The 18,832-nt window shown below is 37.7% G+C and overlaps 10 protein-coding genes across 10 annotated transcripts; 5 read left to right on the plus strand and 5 right to left on the minus strand.

Annotated features, from left to right (window-relative positions):
- Positions 1–109: 109 nt before the first annotated feature.
- Positions 110–6,208, plus strand: C9374_000215 (uncharacterized protein; the record flags this gene model as incomplete). The annotated part of the gene is made up of 5 exons (XM_044691536.1): positions 110–1,664; positions 1,736–1,903; positions 1,964–1,984; positions 2,038–6,005; positions 6,074–6,208. 5 exons carry the CDS (start codon positions 110–112, stop codon positions 6,206–6,208), a joined length of 5,847 nt encoding a protein of 1,948 aa, XP_044552768.1.
- A 32-nt stretch (positions 6,209–6,240) lies between these two features.
- Positions 6,241–6,858, minus strand: C9374_000216 (uncharacterized protein; the record flags this gene model as incomplete). Its single annotated transcript, XM_044691547.1, has 1 exon — positions 6,241–6,858. The coding sequence occupies one exon, from the start codon at positions 6,856–6,858 to the stop codon at positions 6,241–6,243; it is 618 nt and encodes a 205-aa protein (XP_044552769.1).
- A 171-nt stretch (positions 6,859–7,029) lies between these two features.
- C9374_000217 (uncharacterized protein) lies at positions 7,030–7,551 on the minus strand (the record flags this gene model as incomplete). Its single annotated transcript, XM_044691558.1, has 1 exon — positions 7,030–7,551. One exon carries the CDS (start codon positions 7,549–7,551, stop codon positions 7,030–7,032), a length of 522 nt encoding a protein of 173 aa, XP_044552770.1.
- Positions 7,552–9,372: 1,821 nt separating this feature from the next.
- Positions 9,373–9,780, minus strand: C9374_000218 (uncharacterized protein; the record flags this gene model as incomplete). Its single annotated transcript, XM_044691569.1, has 1 exon — positions 9,373–9,780. The coding sequence occupies one exon, from the start codon at positions 9,778–9,780 to the stop codon at positions 9,373–9,375; it is 408 nt and encodes a 135-aa protein (XP_044552771.1).
- A 731-nt stretch (positions 9,781–10,511) lies between these two features.
- Positions 10,512–12,212, minus strand: C9374_000219 (uncharacterized protein; the record flags this gene model as incomplete). The annotated part of the gene is made up of 1 exon (XM_044691580.1): positions 10,512–12,212. The coding sequence occupies one exon, from the start codon at positions 12,210–12,212 to the stop codon at positions 10,512–10,514; it is 1,701 nt and encodes a 566-aa protein (XP_044552772.1).
- A 468-nt stretch (positions 12,213–12,680) lies between these two features.
- Positions 12,681–13,801, plus strand: C9374_000220 (uncharacterized protein; the record flags this gene model as incomplete). Its single annotated transcript, XM_044691592.1, has 2 exons — positions 12,681–13,539; positions 13,620–13,801. 2 exons carry the CDS (start codon positions 12,681–12,683, stop codon positions 13,799–13,801), a joined length of 1,041 nt encoding a protein of 346 aa, XP_044552773.1.
- A 64-nt stretch (positions 13,802–13,865) lies between these two features.
- On the plus strand, positions 13,866–14,598 carry C9374_000221 (uncharacterized protein; the record flags this gene model as incomplete). Its single annotated transcript, XM_044691603.1, has 2 exons — positions 13,866–14,445; positions 14,498–14,598. 2 exons carry the CDS (start codon positions 13,866–13,868, stop codon positions 14,596–14,598), a joined length of 681 nt encoding a protein of 226 aa, XP_044552774.1.
- Positions 14,599–14,700: 102 nt separating this feature from the next.
- Positions 14,701–16,260, minus strand: C9374_000222 (uncharacterized protein; the record flags this gene model as incomplete). Its single annotated transcript, XM_044691614.1, has 1 exon — positions 14,701–16,260. One exon carries the CDS (start codon positions 16,258–16,260, stop codon positions 14,701–14,703), a length of 1,560 nt encoding a protein of 519 aa, XP_044552775.1.
- A 165-nt stretch (positions 16,261–16,425) lies between these two features.
- C9374_000223 (uncharacterized protein) lies at positions 16,426–17,415 on the plus strand (the record flags this gene model as incomplete). Its single annotated transcript, XM_044691625.1, has 1 exon — positions 16,426–17,415. One exon carries the CDS (start codon positions 16,426–16,428, stop codon positions 17,413–17,415), a length of 990 nt encoding a protein of 329 aa, XP_044552776.1.
- Positions 17,416–17,706: 291 nt separating this feature from the next.
- On the plus strand, positions 17,707–18,825 carry C9374_000224 (uncharacterized protein; the record flags this gene model as incomplete). Its single annotated transcript, XM_044691636.1, has 1 exon — positions 17,707–18,825. One exon carries the CDS (start codon positions 17,707–17,709, stop codon positions 18,823–18,825), a length of 1,119 nt encoding a protein of 372 aa, XP_044552777.1.
- Positions 18,826–18,832: the final 7 nt, after the last annotated feature.

An 18,832-nucleotide genomic window follows, 5' to 3' on the forward strand; every position in this document is an offset into this window, starting at 1 on the left:
CTGCAAAAGATCGTTTACTGAGAACAACCTCAATACCAAATCCTTCCACAAAATTATTTCTTTTCATTCTTTCCTTTACAAGCCAGTAAAACAGAATTCATAATTAAAAATGTCGCAAAAGCCTCACCAGGTTGATCATTTACGGTTCACACTGGGTGGCGAAGCAGCAGAGAGCAGCAACACATTGACTCTCTCTTCCACAATCAGGGAGCAACATCAACAGCTGTTGTTACCTCACCATCATCATCATCCTCACTACCAACAATCGACCACCACTTCGCCGTCCTTCTATAACAACAACAATCATCCAACTTTTCGGAGTTATGAAATCTCCTCTTCCAATGCAACAACCACTACAACAGGACAACAACCAATGATATCATCATCCGTTTCTTCTTCCAATAATCCTCAATTGGTTTCATCGCCTCGGGATCCTTCTTCTTCCTCACGAACGAATACATCTTCTCTTTCATTATTGTCTTCCATTTTACAACAACAACATCAAAATCATCAACAAGTATCGAATAATCATCATCATCATGGAAATGTCACTCCGAGAGGCCAAAATAATTCATTAGGTTCATCTCCTGTTACGTCATCGACTACAACACCAAGACAACGAAAAAACAGTTTTTCTAAATTATTTACAAAATCTTTTCCTAGTGATGATGTGATGAGTAATGACGCTTCGGATCCAGAGTCCACAACAGATCATTCTCCTCAAACCATTGGTGGTATTCCCATACCAAATCACGATCATGCCGTAGAGGATGATGCAGTAGGATTTGATATTCAACACAATATTCATGAAATGAATTCGAAATTATATGAAATTATTTTTGAGTTGGAAAACTCTAGACGAAGACGTTTGTCACAATCTTATTCTCCATTGGATATTATTTCTTTTGGAACGAGTCCTCCACCTAATCTTTCTCCAAACTCATTCACTACTGTAGCAACAAATTTATCGACTTCCATGCCTCATTATCCATTGTCACCTTCCCAAAGAGGTGCAACTTCTTTATCAAGCTCACCACAACCAACACAGTACACACCAAGCAGTAGCGAATCAAAAAGTGTACGACTGAAAAACACATTTCGAAAATTATGGCCCAAATCAGGTTCAACAACAACGTTAAGCACTGCTGCTGCATCAACATCTTCTCGACCTGTTGTACCACCACTATTCTCAAAATCTGGATTCTCACTACACGACACAAATCCTTCAATTACATTTTCGAGTACTATCGTGAATGACCTTAATGATTCTAAAGCAAGAGAGGAGAGAAAATTATTGGAGAGATATGGAAGACGTCCACAAATGATGGCAGCTGGGGCTCTTACTCCACGAACGCCTCGAACACCACGAACTCCTAGAAATAATTCTAAAAATCCAGAGGTTGAAGATGGAGCTGGTGACACGCCACTCTTGTCACCAAGAAATGCAATGTCCCCAAGTCGAACCATTTCTTCCATTGCAGCTTCCAACACACCAAGAAATATGGGAGAAGAAACAAATCTTTCAGATTATCCCATTGATGATATAACATTTTTGGAAAATCCAACACCAGAGAATATTGTAAAATTACTCGAGTTTAGATACAATAAGAAGGATTATAATAAGAGAATGCCTTTATTTTATACATATCTCGGAGACATGTTAAGTAGGTATTTACTTTAAATTCATGGATTGATTATATCGAACGTTATATATTTAACTTGACAATATGTGCAGTTTCTGTGAACCCATACGACATCAAAGAGACAGTTTCTAATTACAAAAATTCAGTGATACATTTTTATCACAAACAAACACCATTTGCTAGAGCTCCTCATTTGTACTCTATTGCTGAAAACGCTTTTAGGAATATGAAAGAGACTCACCAACCACAAACAATAATTGGTATGTTTCATTCATTTTGCGTCTAGAATTGTGTCATTAATTAACAATTAATAATATTAGTGAATGGAGAAAGCGGTTCAGGTATGTGACATTTGAGTCGTGAAAAAGTTTTTTTAATTATTTAATTTTAACAGGAAAAACCGAGAGTAGTAAGCTCATACTAGGTTATTTAACAGCAATATCGCTGAATGGATCATCTTCTCTAGACGTTAAACATACTTTAATAGATTCTAATCAAACACTAGAGGCATTTGGAAATGCAAAAACAAAACATTGTGACAATTCGTCTCGTTTTGGAAAACATACCACCATCTATTTTGGATTTAAAGGCAGAATTGAAGGAGGTAAAATCTCTACTATTCTTCTCGAAAAAAGTCATGTCACTCATCAGAGAAAGAAGGAACGAAACTTTCACATTTTCTATCAACTCTGTCGAGGAGCTGACAAGTCACTACGAGAAAAATTTAATCTTCATGAGCCCTCCTATTTTTCTTATCTTAACTCAACAGACACTACTATTCATGGTGTCGATGATAGTAAGGAATTTAAAAGCACTATTCACAGTATGGATTCAGTAGGAATTACTCACAAAGAACGAAAAGAAGTATTTCGATTAGTCGCTGGAATTTTACATTTAGGTAACATTCAAATCATTGAGAGTTCATCTGAACACAAGGAAACAGCCAATATTTTGGACAATGACGAGGCTCTGAAGTGGGCATCTTTTTGTTTCCGAATTGAACCTAAAGCTCTCAAAAAGTCGCTTCTCTCACGTACTCTTAATGCAGGTGAGAGATATGTTCGAAAAGATCAAACTGTGAATGAAGCAATATATAATAGAGATGCTCTTGCTAAAGGTGTCTATGAACGACTCTTTTTGTGGATCATTTCGAAAATTAACAAGGCAATCAAACCAAAATCCAAAGAGAATACCACGAGTATCAGTATTTTGGATTTGTACGGTTTTGAAATTTATCCAATCGATAACTCGTTGGAGCAACTTAACATCAATTATGTGAATGAAAAGTTGCAACAACAAATTTTGAAAGAATTACAACAAGAAAAGGAGGATTATGTCATGGAAGGAATTACTTCTTTTGATCCATTTTCTGAAAGTAATATCACTGGTGGCCAGACCTCTCAAGCACTTCTTTCTAAATTGAAAAATGGTTTATTGAACATTACCTTGACGAGAGATGTGAAAAAAGAAGCGTCACCACTTGATTCCTCTCCATTTCAACTTGATTACATTAGTATCAATGATTGTATTAGCACCATTGAGGATCACCCTATAGGAATTTATTCACTTCTCGATGAGGAAGATTTTTTAATTGGATCAGGAAGTGATGATCGTTATCTCTTTAAATTACTCACCAATCTAAAAGGAAAATCTAAAAGTTTTGAGCCCTCCAGATTTAAAGGATTAACATTTAGTTTGAAACACTTTGCTGCCAAAGTCGAGTACAATGTGACGGATTGGGTTCAAAAGAACAAGGACACACTTTTCAAAGATTTAATTGAAGTCATGAGTTCGAGTACATCATTCCTTCTCAGAGAAATTTTTCCTGAAGATGAACTCACAAACAAGGAATCCGAATATCGACGACTACAGGAAACCATTGTGAAACAGTTCAAGAGAGACGTCCACAAGTTGATGAATAACAAGCTGAAAGGCAAGCACCATTACATTTATTGTATCAAACCCAATGACGAGCAAAAGCCATTCAAATTCGATCGAGAAATTGTTCTTCATCAAGTCAAATATTTAGGACTCAGTTCCATCTCTCATATCAAACAACATGGATTTTTTTTCAAAATGAAATACGACAAGTTCATACACAAGTACAAGTGTTTGAGTCCAGTGACATGGCCTCTCTGGAGTAATTCAGACATCAAAAAGGGATGTCGTATCATTTTAAGTGAGCTCAATATTGATCTTAATAATTGTGCATTTGGAAGGACGCAAATATTTCTCAAAACACCTCTCGAAATGTCCATTCTCAATGACAAGCTTGAACAAATTCATGAAGCAGTTGCCATTCTTCTACAGAGAAGATATCGAGAAATTGTTTACAAAAGAAAACGAAGAAAAGAAGAAATTATCAAATCTCAACTCGGAGGACTTGACAATCATCCATCCTCTATGGACAAGTCCATGATTGGATCGATGGTCTTTTTTGAGCATCATGTGAATCAAATCATGAATGGTGTTCGTCAACATCGATTACTGGTCATCTCGGCAGCTCATTTATGTATTCTCGATGCCGATGAATATGAAATGAAATTCAGTTTTCCCATTTCATGCATTTATCGAGTGTGCATGAGTCGATACAATGATGGAATTCTCATCATTTGCTTGAAACATTTTGGAGATTTAATTTTGGATGTAGAAAATAAGCAAAAGTTGTATCAAGAGATTTATTCAACATTCACATCGTTGATGGCAACTTCGATTGATGTGCTCATTGATTCCTCTTTTACATTGGAACCTTCTGTGTTTTTAGTCGAATCGAACGAGTTGGTTCAACTCGAAGAATATCAACGCTTGATGAAGGAATTTAATTCTTTGACGAAATTCATTCATGTGAATGATCAGCAACGTCAAGCATCTACAAATGTCATGATCAAACGAAAACCGTTCACTGTTCAATTTTTAAAAGACTTTACCATTTCAACCATAAAAATTGAACGAGTGAATCAAGGAATTATTGTTTATGTGAAACCAAACGAAGATATTTTTGGAGGTAAAAAACAGAGACGACACGGAAGTTTCTATCGACAATTTGTAGGTGACTCGTTACTCATGAAACATACAGATTTTATGAAGGATAAGATCGAACATGGAGAAGATAGAGATGTTCTATTTTCTGATGAAGTGAGCAAGTATGACAAGACTTTTAAAAAGAGAAATCGTTTAATGATTATTACAGAGAGATCTGTGTATTTGATGCACACAAATTTCTTTGCGCAAAGCTATGGAAACTATTTTTCGAAAACGAGAAGAATTCCACTCAGAAGAATTTACAAAATTTCAGTGTCTCCATTCTCAGACAATTTTTTCTTCATTCATGTCAGAGGTGAGAGTGATGTGGCCTTAGAGAGTGTGAAAAAAACCGAAATTATCAGTACTCTGAGTTCTATATCCAAGTCGACACTTGCAAGAAGTTTTGAGGTTGATGTGACCTCGAAAATCAATCAAACTACAAAGAATCCAAGCATCACTCGATTGATTACCATTGAACAAGTTCCATCTCCACCAACAAGACGAATAGAATACAAGAAACCTGATGTGAAAATTTTTATTCACCAAGAGGAGGTTTTCGAAGAATATTCAAAGAGTATCATGGATGTTTATTGTGGAAAGAAATCTCGAAGAGTCATGTCACTGGATCTCAAAGATGAACAAACAGAAGATCAAGGCGATTTATTGATTGTTAATGAAATTATTTCCAAAGATGACACTCCAAACTTTCTGACAGAAGTAGAATTGATTAATCCCTTTTCACTATCTTCTTCAAAGAAAAAGATGGCTATTACTTCCTCTACGATCTACTTATTTGGAAAGAAGAACATTGACCAAGATAGTCTGTCCATCACAATTCAAGATATTGAAGCAATCTATTGTAGTTGCTTTTGTGACGACGTGTTTGTTGTGTATTGCCGTAATCGATCATTGGATCAAGAGGACATCATGACATCTTCTTCTAATCATTCAGTAATTGCATACATATTTAATTCTGATCACAAGACAAAGATTATTCAAGTATTGAAGGAGCAAGTGAATCCTGCCATTGAATTAATCATTCACTCGAAAATTGTCATTCCTTATCGATATATTTTTGCAAGATCAGATACTTTCAAGTCGTCTCAAAGTGATGATATGTTTGAACAAGCGCTATCACAGACCCCATCTATTGAGAGTTTGGATGCTACTGAAAATACCAATACTGCTACAAGCATGACGGCCATGATGATGGAATGCTCATCTCCTGCTACTCCAAATATCTTGAATCACAGAATTATTGAGGAAACTCTACTTCCGAGAAGGGACGGAAATGGTACCTTAACAATCACTTTTGAAATTGACAGAACTCTCTCTGTGGTATGTTATATCTTCAATCATTTACAATAATTATATAATATTTGCATCTATTCACACGATACATTCAGCCCACTATTACTTGCATTGATGAGGGCATTAATGGAATTATAGTCATTTGTATCAATGACCAAGAGCCAACGTTTCCCTTATATCCACTTTTCAAAAACAGTAGATCTCGAATATCCTTCAAAACCTCAGCATAGACCACATACATCATTTTCGGGTCTTCATTTCACTAGGCATGAGATGGAAATTTGTAGCGTACAAGTGTGCTCAATACTTCATCCTTACTTGGTTTTTTGGATAATTCAGCAGATTTCTCTGCTAGTTTCATGCCATCGGACCATGAGGTTGCCCGTACTCGAGTGGTTGGTTTGAGAATAGCAGAAGGTGTCTTGGAAGTGAAGGAATGGTTGGAGGAGGAACGTGTACGTGTTGAGTACGAATCACGTCTAATACCACATACATCATTATCGAGGTAGGAGGGTCTTCGGGACAATACATTTGAGGCATACTCGACGAGTTCTGGAGTAATTGTAGCGGTCAAAAGTTGAGAAAGTCGATGAGGATAGGATGATGTCGATGAAGATGATGATGAAGGAATAGCCTCCGTTCTCTCAATACAAAGTAAGTTTTGATCATCAACCCGAACTTGAGGTGTGGTCGATAATTTGGTACTGGGTTGAACCTTAAGATCATTGGAAGGTTTATCGTCGTGATGGGTTTTAATAAGGCGGTTGTTGTATTCATCGTTGTTGCCTTTCGTTGATTGGGTTGGTTGTGGCCATCGTATAATGACTAATAACCCCAAACACAGCAAACCGAGTACCAGCGTCCATTCAATCCACATCATGTTTGTTTTTTTAGAAAGCTCGTAGTATCAAGACTTGTTTGGCTCCTCAGCGAATAGACGCCATGATGCTCATTACAATATCGGTTGAGTTTGGTTTTGCGTAATTAAGGCAAAAAGTAAGTCCTTGTATGGATTGACTTTTTAAGATGTGGTTGCGTGGCATGGCACCAACTAAAAGAAGTGGAAATCCAAGGTAGAGCAGTATCCCAATGCAGCAGTCACTTTAGGTCTGATCCATATGGATGAGAATAAATTATCCATGTTTGGGCTTGTTGGAACGTTCTGCATTTTCACCTCTCTTTGTTTCTCTCGTTCTATTTCCTGGTTTCTTAATTCCATGTAATACATTATTTGTTGACCTCGATCGTATGGAATTAAAACACATGGAATTCTTATTAAATTGCCTGCATCGGTTCCATCATCACTCATCAAATGCATTTCTCCATTCTCACTGTTAACAACAATCATTCCAGCTGCTCCTGCTTGCTCAACATAAAGAGCTTTTTGAATAAATGCACATTGTCCTCTGGTTACAAGCACAAGTTTGTCTTTGTAATGATTCTCACTATTTGACTCATCTACATAGGTGGAATGATTTTGAAGAGGTGAGCAGGCATCGATAGGATATGCTAAAACCACCTCCTTCGGAATTTTACAATTTGTGTTCACATAAAAGGCTCCGAATTGCGCCATCCTGAACGTTGTTGGCTGAGCTGACAAATAATGAGGAGAAAATATTTGAAAAGCGAACACCAAGTGAGTTGATGATAACGCAGTGATCATCCAGCAGAGAAGCAAAATGTTGAAAGCAATCCCGCTTGTTTGCTGCATTTTTTTTGAATTCCTCAGCCCGTTGTTGAAAGGACTGGCTTACCACAAACAATGAAGATTTACTGGACTTTAAAATTCAATTTCTCTTGACAATATACACAAGAATTTTGGGAGAATTTCTCTTGACAATATACACAGCTTGCCAAAGCACTTCCCTCGCAAAAGATACAGCCTCAGAATGCTTATTTCTCGCTAAGAAAGATTGAGTTTTGGATGTTAACGTAAGAGGATATTGGAGTACTGATCGGGACCGTCTTCTATTAAGTTTTGAATTTGTAAAAGAGATTTCTTACTTAAAACAAATCACCACACATACTCGTTATCAATTGGCTGTAGAAATTGACCCACTCTCAACCAAACCTCTAGTGTCGTAACTACTTCTAAATGTCCTGCAGTTGTGGACCGTAGAGTTCACTGGTGATTATTCCGTTCATCACTTTGCCTCAAGGGACTTCTGCGCAAAGAGCAAGACAATTTTTTCGCTCCACGATTTTCCCCAAGCCATCTTTATAAGCAAAGGCTTTGAATATTTGGGAAAAGCATTTGAAAACATTGACCTTATCAACATGCCCGATTTGAAACGAAAGAAAGAGAGTCCTTGTACACCTGTAATGAAGTCCAAGGCTTCCCCAGGTACCTATACCGCAACTCCTCCTTCATCTAGACCTAACTAGGAGCGTGAGGCCTCTAAGAGTTCCAAAAGGAGGTTCTTCGGAAAAACGTCCAAAGAAGAGAGTTGCTCGTCAAAGAAAGAAAATACCTCTGGTTCAACTTGAAACAAACAACTCGACCTTATCAAGCTATTTAGAGAGTCCAACTTATTTGGACGATGAAGGACAGAAGATCTCAATGTTTGAATGTATGAAAGCTACTTCGAATGACGACATGTTTAAAATTACAATGCCTCAGTCACGATGAAAGGAGTATTCCTGACTCGTATGATCAAGAACAAAAAGATGTTGCCCTTTTGATTCTTGACGCTTTTGACTGGAAACGAATGGGGTTGCCTTTTAGATTAAGTTCAAATGTCTTTACTGAGCTAGAACAAGCTTACAAGGAGGTTCATATTGACACTGATGTAAGAGAAGTGATGAATGCTGCCCAAAACAACCAGAAGAATTGTGAGTATGACATGAGTGCAGGACTGAGTTACTTGGATTTTGTTTTCAAAACGGGACGAAATACGAAGACGTACCTTACTGAAATGGATCTCAATGTAATGAAAATAGGATGGATTCCGATGATTCTCCATGATTTTGGATTTCAATACACCTTAGACAAATTGGTTATTATTATGTATGAGGTATATTATTTGAGAACTCGTCTAGACGTCAGTTGATAAGAGGTAGCTGTTATTGGAGAATACAAAAAGTTGGACATTTTGAAACATCGGAACGATATTCTCAAAGTAGTGCTGCTGTCCTTACAGTTTGCAAAACAGTCAGTGAAAGATGGAAAAGGCTTCGCTTTGGGATTTCTGAAAGATCAGGACAAAGGCCACCTTATTTTGGTATCACACCATTCGACAGACGATCAGCTCAACAATAACTCTCAGTTACAGGTGTTTAAAACTTTTGACATGACTCAAAGAGAAGAAGTTTATCAATTGTTCAGTGTGCTTTACACTTTCGTTAGATATAAAAAATTAACTAAGGTCTAAGCACTGTCACTCATTGTTGTTCGCTACCGAGATTGTTCTTCTTTCTCGTTTAGCTCATGATATCTACGTCTGACTGCCTTATTGTACATGGCATTGACCCCTTTCTTTCCAAGTTTTTTAAGAAGCGGTTCAATGGTTAACAAATATCTAACAGGGAGGGCTATATCAACGTCTTTAACAATTTTTTCATTACATGGGGTCCGATTAGCCAAACCAAGCAGCGTTCCGAAGAGAAAACAAAGGTCTGGAACGAAATTAGACTTCAACTGTTCATACAGATACAAAGTTCCATCATTCAAACGACATATCACAAAGATATCCTCTTCATCCATCAACACTCCATCAGGATTTTTAGTCTCTGAAGAGAAACATAAAGCATAAACCATTTGTTGCATAGCTTGAATGTTGTTCTTGATGTTAGGTGCAACCATTACAATCAAACGCTTGGAGATAGATTTCGCAGTTCACACTTGGTATTTCCACCTTGGTGTTCATCGTAAAAGGGAGACCCACGACTTCCTGATACATAGTTGGCAACCATGCCAAGCGTTCTTGAAAGAGGCGACTATAATCTCTTTTTCGATTTCTGTCTTTTCTTTTAGGAACGTTAAAATTTTGATCAATCACTAAATCCAAACAGCAGTTTCTAAACAGCTTCCATGATTCTGGATACAAGTGAGACCTGAGTTTATGTTCTTCTTTGAAACGTTTTTCATCAGCAATGCAAAGATAATACAAGTATTTTATTGGGAGAATCTGCAAAATCTTCATCTTCCATCATATCTTCTTGATGGGTTGAGGGATTCAATGTGGATTGAGCAATTCCTGCAGCAGAACTAGTCGACGATGATGCTGCTGCTTCTCATGCTCTGGCAGAACCTCTTTTCACTGCTGATATTTTACACCTTACTTTGGGAGTGGTACTTCCCTTCCTTCTCGTGGAAGTTGTTGTTGTTGTGTTAATGTCTCTATTGGTGGAAAAGTCACTCTCGGGAGGTGTTTGTTTGTTCATGGCGGGTGATGCAGAAGCAATTTTCAACAATTGGAAATCAAGAATGATAATATCTCATTCTTGTTTTCCAATTGTTGTTGATTAAGTGGAAGAGAATACGTTTGATTCAATAGCGGACAAACATTCAACAACCTTAATATGAACAAAGTCTTAGTTAAGGGGAGGTTGATTGGAGGTTGCTAACTTCCATTCTTCTACGATTTGACGTACTCGAGCATTGGATCGTTTCAATCTCGTATAAACATCCAACAGATCGACCATGGCCATCACTTGTAATGAATCAAACAATGAAGGAGGTAAATTATCTCTTTCCAAGGTGTGAATTTTAAAAAGAATTTCCTCCCTCATGATGTCAATGTTAGGTACATTCAATTGATAGGGACTTCCTTCCGTAATGTAACAATGCACAATATCGAGGGCCTTCTTCTTTCGTTTTTTGTTTCTTGACTTTTTGTACTGTTCGATTTCCTTATAAACTAAAATTCCTTCCGTACAAAAGCTTCTTCGAGCAAAATCTAATAACAATTCAAAGGTTTCCTTATTATTGAGAATCATTTCAAGCTCAGATTCATACAGGTTCATGGTTGATTTGGAATCCTTCATGATAGCATACATCACAGGACAAAATATAGAGACAAATAACTCTACGGAAGCCAATGCCATAATGACTAAGCCTTGGGGAATGACATGCTCCATAACATTCTTCATGAACGGTATTAAGGTAATTATGACATAAATACCAATGAAAAACAATTGACTTGCTAGCAAGAGTATGGTTTCTCCTCTAATGAACCATGTGTCTCTATCGGTTCGAAACAACAATACGGTGCATACAATTTCAACCATTAAATAGCCAACATATATCAGTACCGAAATGATTGCAGGAACAGTGGTTCCATAGCAACCTCTCAGAGAAAGCATGCTCCGATCAACCATTAAAAATCGCCTGTCTGCATAGAACGCATCCTCAATCACTGCAACCACAAACCACTGAACGATATGAAAGGAAAATAATCCAAACAATAATGAAATGAGAAAGAGATGACTCGACAATAGAGAATGTGCTTTGAAGAAGAGTTTCTCGGAAACAGTATGAAGTTTGTAATTGGAAAAATAATCTCTCACGTTGCTGTTGATTTCGAGTGGATAGCCCTGAGTGGATGTTCCTACTGAAGGGAAATTGATGACTGAGCTGGGTGAGGAGGGTATGGATTCCTTCTCGAACTCTGTATCATGAAATTTGGGCGTTGTTGGAGATGTTGGATCTATATTTCTTGGAGTATTGCTGGGTGATGAAACAGAAGAGACCTTGTTTGAATGAGAATTGTTGTATCCAGGTAACTCAGAAGCGACTGGAGAAGGGCAATCTGTTAGATCATCCATAGCTGGTAATTCCTGAAACCGATTCGCCTTATACAAGTTGACCTTATATTGAACATAGAGCCTCAACGAACGAAGAATGGATGGCATCGCGACACAAGTGGGCATGGTAAAGAAAATGATACTCAGTAATAAACACGGATATAACTCTCTTCCTAGAATGTATCGGAAAGCCAACAACAACTCAATACAAACGCTAAAGATAATAGTGACAACCATACCCGACATGGTTCTAAACACAATAAAACCATTCTTTCGCTTCCAAGCAAGACCCAAAATACTCAGAACCAGAATAACGAGGTAAAAACACAGAAAGAGAGCCGGTAGAATAGGCACTGATATTACGTCTGGACAAGTCGATGTGACGTTTGCGACATGAGGAACCTGAGGCAAAGCTAAAACCCAATCAGGACAAGGAGGAAGAGAGGTACCATTGTTGTTGTTGGTCTGATTGTAGTTGTTGTTGTTCATTAATTTGTTTTGATGTTGTGGGAGACATATGGAGAGTCTTGAGGTTTGTTGACAAGATCATTTACAGTCTGTTCTTTCCGAAGAGATAATGATCATGGATATAAGGATCATCATTTGTTTTAAAGAGGAAAGAAGTACATAATGATGCATTGGTAATTGTAATTCTTCCGAATGCAGATTGTATGGCTTGTGGTTCCTTTCGGTTCGCTTTTAAAGAGGAGCAAGTACTTATTGACCTGCTATTTAGGCGCTAGACTGGATCAAGTTAGGGGGTGTTCACTTGGCAAAAAATTGATTTTTTCAAGCGACGGGAATCGTTGCAAAAGCGCTCCCTTCTTTTCAAACTCGTTAAAAGTTGCGACGATAATACTGCGATTACTATTCACAAAAAAATTCAAATCAAGCCGTCATCATCGCCAAAATCATTTTGAATTACTACTCCTCGTTCCCCTCCTATTGATCATCATCATGACAAATTGTACCAAGTGTTTACAAGACGATGAAACTGTGGAAGCCACTCATCATTGCCCATTATGTAAGGCCGATCTATGCGAACAACATTTGAGTTTGCACAATAATGCCAATAAGACCAAGGACCACACTCCTCAAGTACAATCCCTAGGACCAACTGAAATTCCTTTCTCACTCAAGTTTGAGTATAGTGCTCTCGTGGGTGATGCTGAAGATTTGGCTTTTGAGTTTATGGATCCTCAAGGCTTGTTTGTCGATACCAAGAACAACACCTTGTTGGTTGCTGATAGAGCTCAGAAGAAGGTTTTCATTTTCGATATAAAAACTAGAAAACTCAAGAGCTCTTTCGAAGCTCCCTATCAACCATATCAAATCTGTGTGGATTACAACGAAGATACTATTATCATTGCCGCAAAGGATGCGCATAAGGTCTGTAAAGTTTCCATGGATGGACAAGAGCTCATGTGGGCCTTTGGTGCTGGTCAAGGATATGATGAAACTACCATGGTGTACAATCCACAAGGCGTCAGAGTTGATCCAGTGGATGGAACTGTCTACGTTTGCAGCACAGACCAACATCGAATTGTGTTGCTTTCAAAGGATGGTAAATATTTGAGATCCATCGGAGCTACCAACAGACTAGGTCCTGTGAAGTTTGAAAATCCTGTTGGCTTGGATTTGGATAAGGACGGAAATTTGCTTGTTACTGAGACCTTTGGAAAGGCTGTACGTCTCATCTCAAAGAAGGGCTCTGTCGTTAGGGATGTTGCAGTTGGTTATGGTTCTGCTCCAGGTCAAGTGAATTATCCAGAACATGCAATCTATGAAGCCTGTTCAGGCAATATTTACGTTGCAGGTAAGTCAAGATTTAACACGAAAATTCTTTTAAGGGCCGCCATCTCTCTGAAAAATTGTTAATAATATTACCATCTAAAGATGGGTACAACTATCGAATTCAAGTGATCAAACCAACTGGAGCCATACGTTGCTATGGTCCTGGACAAAAGAGTAAGAAGCAAGGAGAATTTGGCAGCATTTACAATTTGGCAATTAGCAACTCCACTGGAGAACTTTTTGTCTCTGATCCAGAAAACAAACGAGTTCAAATTTTCAAATAAACGTGTGGCATGTGTTATCTGTTCAAACTTCCCGTAAATCATAGTTCATCTTTTTCTAAAAAAAATGACTTCTTTTAAAGAAAAGGTTTGCGACGCTTTAAAAAACAAGAATCAAGATCTTTTAATTGAGTTGCTTCAATCGGCCTCCAGTAATAATTTTGATTTGAAACAAGAAATTTATCCAGATACACTCCGATTAATTCCTCATGAAGCTGCTGGATTTGGATTACTTCGAGTTGTTAAATTTATTATTTCCGATATGAAATTTCCTGTTAATTTCCAACAACCAACCACATTGTTGACTCTGTTACACATGGCTTGTCGGGAAGGACACCTTTCTGTTGTAAATTATTTGATTGATTGTGGAGCTGATGTAAATATTACGGATCGAGAAAAGTATACTGCTCTTCATTATGCCGTTGGAGGAAATTATACTGAAATTGCTTCAAGTCTTGTTAGTGTCACTGGGATCAAGGTGAATGAAAAGGATTTTTTGTTTAGAACTCCACTTATGAGAGCTGTTGAAGCATGCAATTTCGATATTATTAAAGCATTGGTGGAAAAAGCACATGCCAGTGTCAATATTGTGAACGATTCAAATGGATGGACAGCTTTGCACTATGCTTCATACGCTGGTTTTCAAGGTATGTTTGAATGTATGGTGTATGAATCCATAATTTTGGAACTATGCTTCAGAAATTTGTAAATATTTATTGAAACACGGAGCTGATAGCACCATCAAGGATAAAGATAAGAGATCGGCATTATATTATGGATATGGTCAATTTGATGACTAAAATGTGGTATTCAAGGATTTTAGTCCATCATGTCAAAATTGATGAAAGTAAAGACTACAAGAAATCATTAATGAAATTAAGAGATGGATTTATTCAAAACTATTAGAGAGATCTTTGTACATGAATATACTCCTTAATGTATCTAAGTTTTGGAGCGTTGTCACCCAATTGTTTTCGTTCTTGTTCAGAATATCCGTCACATGCAGGATTACTGCATGTAAAGACGCAAACACAGCCAAACTGCATACCCTCCGCAACATCACTTCTCACGTGCTTGTCACATTGTAGTTGATAAATCGTTGTAGGCAAAATTTCAAGCTCAAAAACTCTTGGAGCTCCACACTTGTCACATTTTGGTGCATAATCAGAAGGATTAGGCTCCAACTCGTTATAATTCTGTTCATCATCATCCTCTTCGTCATCGCTGTCATGTTTTGAACCTTTCAATGCTTCATTCTCTTTCTTCTTTTCCAATAAATTCTTCTTGATTTGCATGTACTTGGGAGGCATATCTGACGCATCATCGGACACCCATAAAGGCTTACCACCAAATTGCCATCTAATCGATTGATGTGGACATGTGGCTAACACTGTCTGGAAGTGCACAAAAGCAAGACTGACTTTGTCTGATTCGGGAACAGCTGACTCTTGAACTTGCTCTTCCTCTTCGTCATTGTCTGCTAGTGCTTCATTGTTATGCTCATCTGTTGAAGTCGAGGATGTACCTGCCTCCGTAGAACTCTCTTCAACAACCTTATCTTCCTTAAAAGTCACTCCTTTAATCTTTTCGCTCATAAACTTCTTTGCAAATGCTTCTGCTTCCTTAGAATCAAAAGCATTTTCCTCTCCCGTTTCCTTTGCCTCAGCTTGGAATTGCTTCAATAATTTCATTTCATGAGAATCTTCAGTAAACTCTTCGTCCATTTCTGGTTCTTCATAAATATCTAACGCATAACAGGGTAAATTTCCTTCTGAAACAACTTTTGATATTTTCTTCTTCTTTTTCTTTTTGGCATCCTTTTCTTGTTGCATCTTTTTGAGTTGAGCTTCTTGGCCCGAGAGTAAATCGGACAACTCTTTATCATCCACACTCTGTGTCCAATCATTGGTTGATTTTGTTTGTGAGGATGATGATGTTTCCTTTTTATCGGTCGTCGTTGTAGAGGGTGTTTCCGACAATGATGAAGTCTCGCTTTTTGGTTTGTTTTTTTGTTCTTCTACTTTCTTTGGATCTACCTTGAATTGAGTACGTAAACAAGTCCAAGCATTGTTCTTCTCACTACATGCTCCATTATTACATCCGAAAACGTATAAAAATCGATCATATGTACCCAGTGGAACATAACATTGAGTAACAAGTGATAATTTTCCTGAACAATTTCCACATTTCAATTTCGGAATTTGTGGTAAGAGGCTAGACAAGTCTTTACATTGCGTATTGGGAGGAAGTTGCATAATTTGTAATTCACTCTCGGTAATCCAAGCTGGATTTCCTCCTAATTTGTTAAAATAGGGATCTTTATCGTCTACTGAATTTTCTTCAATTCTCTTCTCGGGTTCTCCAATCCAAGGATATTCCACAAAGTAATCCGATTGAAGTCCAAATTCTCGCAATTCGGCCTCGTCCTGTGCTGCTGATGATGAAGCTGCTGATGAAATCATTTTTTTAAAATTCAAGATAGGTCTTCAAATATTTGTTGAACCTTTCCATTCCTTCATGAGGACAAGCGTCATTCATGTTAGTACCAACACAAGCGCACAATTACCAATTCTTAAAAGAAAGTCCTTTCGCTTGTTGATTCTAAACACACATCCAATAACAAAAAAATGTTTTCACCAACTTCCCTCTCCCGTAATCAAGTGAGCCTTCCAAATCATCATGATTATCGGAAACGATTCAGAACCACTCTCACAACGATACCGATCATGTTCATTCTATTCCTTTCATTATTACTCTCTCCAATGATGGTTCAATCCAAGCCCATGATTAGTGGAGGCTCTCAAGTTGTACAATCCCACCAATTTCCCTTCTATGGAGGAATTACATTGCCAGGCATCGATAAGATTATTTGTAGCGGATTTTTCTACAAGGAAGAATATTTCATTTCACTTGCAAATTGTCAAGGAAATAATTATAAGGTGACTGATTTATTAATTTATGCAGGATCCAATGATCGAAGATGTTGGGATAGCAATGTACCATGTGCTGTATTTAATGTAGTTTCTACAGTGACACATCCTGGATACAGTGCTAAATCGTTAGCTAATGACATTGGAATTTATAAATTGAAAGACTCCATTTCCACAGTTGTGAAAAATCGAAGTGATGTGGTGGTTTCAACATTGGACATTACTGATGAATTGCCAGCATTTAATTCTACTTTTTATGACTTGATGGGATGGGGTAGATTGAATGTCAGTTCATCGAGTGGACCTTATTTACTTCGAACCATCCAACAAACGATCGTTGCAGATACACTATGTGTGAATGCTGATACTAATGGAAAATATAATCCAGAAATTATGAAATGTGTGAATGGAGGTGGTCATGGAGGATGTCTAGGTGATGGTGGAAGTCCATTGATATTTAAAAACAATACTCGTTATGAAGCTGCAGCCATGTTCAGTTTTTCATTGGGAAATACTGACAAAATTTGTGATGAAGGAACCTATCATGCATATCTTCATCTTCCAAAATATAAGAAATGGATTGATGAAACTATTAACTCCCTTGAAAGCGATGGAGTGACACTATTCAAACACTTTTCACACATGGTTGTGCTTCTTTGGTGTCTGATTTTGCTTTTGAATTTTTAAATTAGAATTTTTCATATTTAACTTATTTCCAAGCTCAATGTTCTTGATTTTTGCTTTTTAAGGTCATCGGAATCTTGACATGGGTTCCGAACCAGATTGAATCAACCACATGTTTATTTTTGGTCAACAAAAAAAATACAAGCACCTCAAAACACAATTTGCTTGTTCATTCGAAAAGAAGTCACAAATATCTCTAAAACACGTTTTTGTTAGAGAATATTTTACTAAAGAGTCGCGGAATCACGTTTAATCATACAATCGCGCTTTGAAAAAAATTAAATTTTCATCATCATGACCCCTTCCTTGTTCATTTGCCATGGTTGTAACGCACAGATGAATGCGATTTATAACAATGAAGGAAACTTAGCTTGCCCAATGTGTGGATCCGAATTTGTTGAGGAAATTGAAACAAACCCATCAACCCTACCCACCCACGAACGTCATCATCACGAGCCTCGCTCTGCCCATCATCTCCCATCTCAACAAATAATATTCGAGGATTTAGATGCCATGAATGATGACGATATTTTCTCGAGGGCTTTTAATAATGTCATTCATCAAACACCACCATCAAATAATAATCATTCTTCTACGGCTACAACACAAGCCACAACTACTACAAGAACTCGGTCATCGTCGTCGGGTGGATCAGCACCTCACACTCGTCGAACACAAACAATTTCAATTACATTCGGAGGCGGAGATGGAAACACACGAACGATCACGAGAACAACGAGTGGTGATCAACCTTTACCAAATTTTATGGATCTATTCAATGGTTTTTCTGGAGTGGGTGCATTAAGTCAACAACCAAATCAGCAGCAAGGAAATCAACAACCAAATCCACAACAAGCACAGCAGCAAGGATCTCAACAACAAGGCAATAATCAACAAAATGCAACACCTCAACAAGATCCTATTTTCCAGATTTTTGACATGTTAAACAATGCTCATCAAAGACAACGTAACAACGTACCCAATAATTTCTTCAGAATTGGACTTGGAAATCCAGCAATGTTTGATTTTTCCAGCTTTATGCAACACATTGGACAGCCATTCAATGGCATGACTTGGGGTGATTATGTCTTTTCCGACAATTTGGATGACATCATCACCAGAATGATGAATGCTATGCAAGGACAAGGTGGTACTCCTCCTGCAACAGAAACGACAATTTCCAGTTTAAAAACAAGAAAAGCTACTGCTGCTGACTGCAAAGATTGTGCAGTTTGTCAAGATCAAATCAAAGAAGAGGAAGATGTCACAGAGCTGCCTTGTGGCCATATTTACCACAAAGATTGTGTCGTACCATGGCTTCAACGTCATGCCAATTGTCCAATTTGCAGATCAGAAATTGGAAGTAATGGTGAAGCTCTTCCTCCTCACTCCCACGAACACCAGCATCAATAACTTGTTT

This window comes from Naegleria lovaniensis (assembly GCF_003324165.1).
Source record: "Naegleria lovaniensis strain ATCC 30569 chromosome Unknown tig009, whole genome shotgun sequence".
NCBI classification, from domain to species: domain Eukaryota; phylum Heterolobosea; class Eutetramitea; order Acrasida; family Naegleriidae; genus Naegleria; species Naegleria lovaniensis.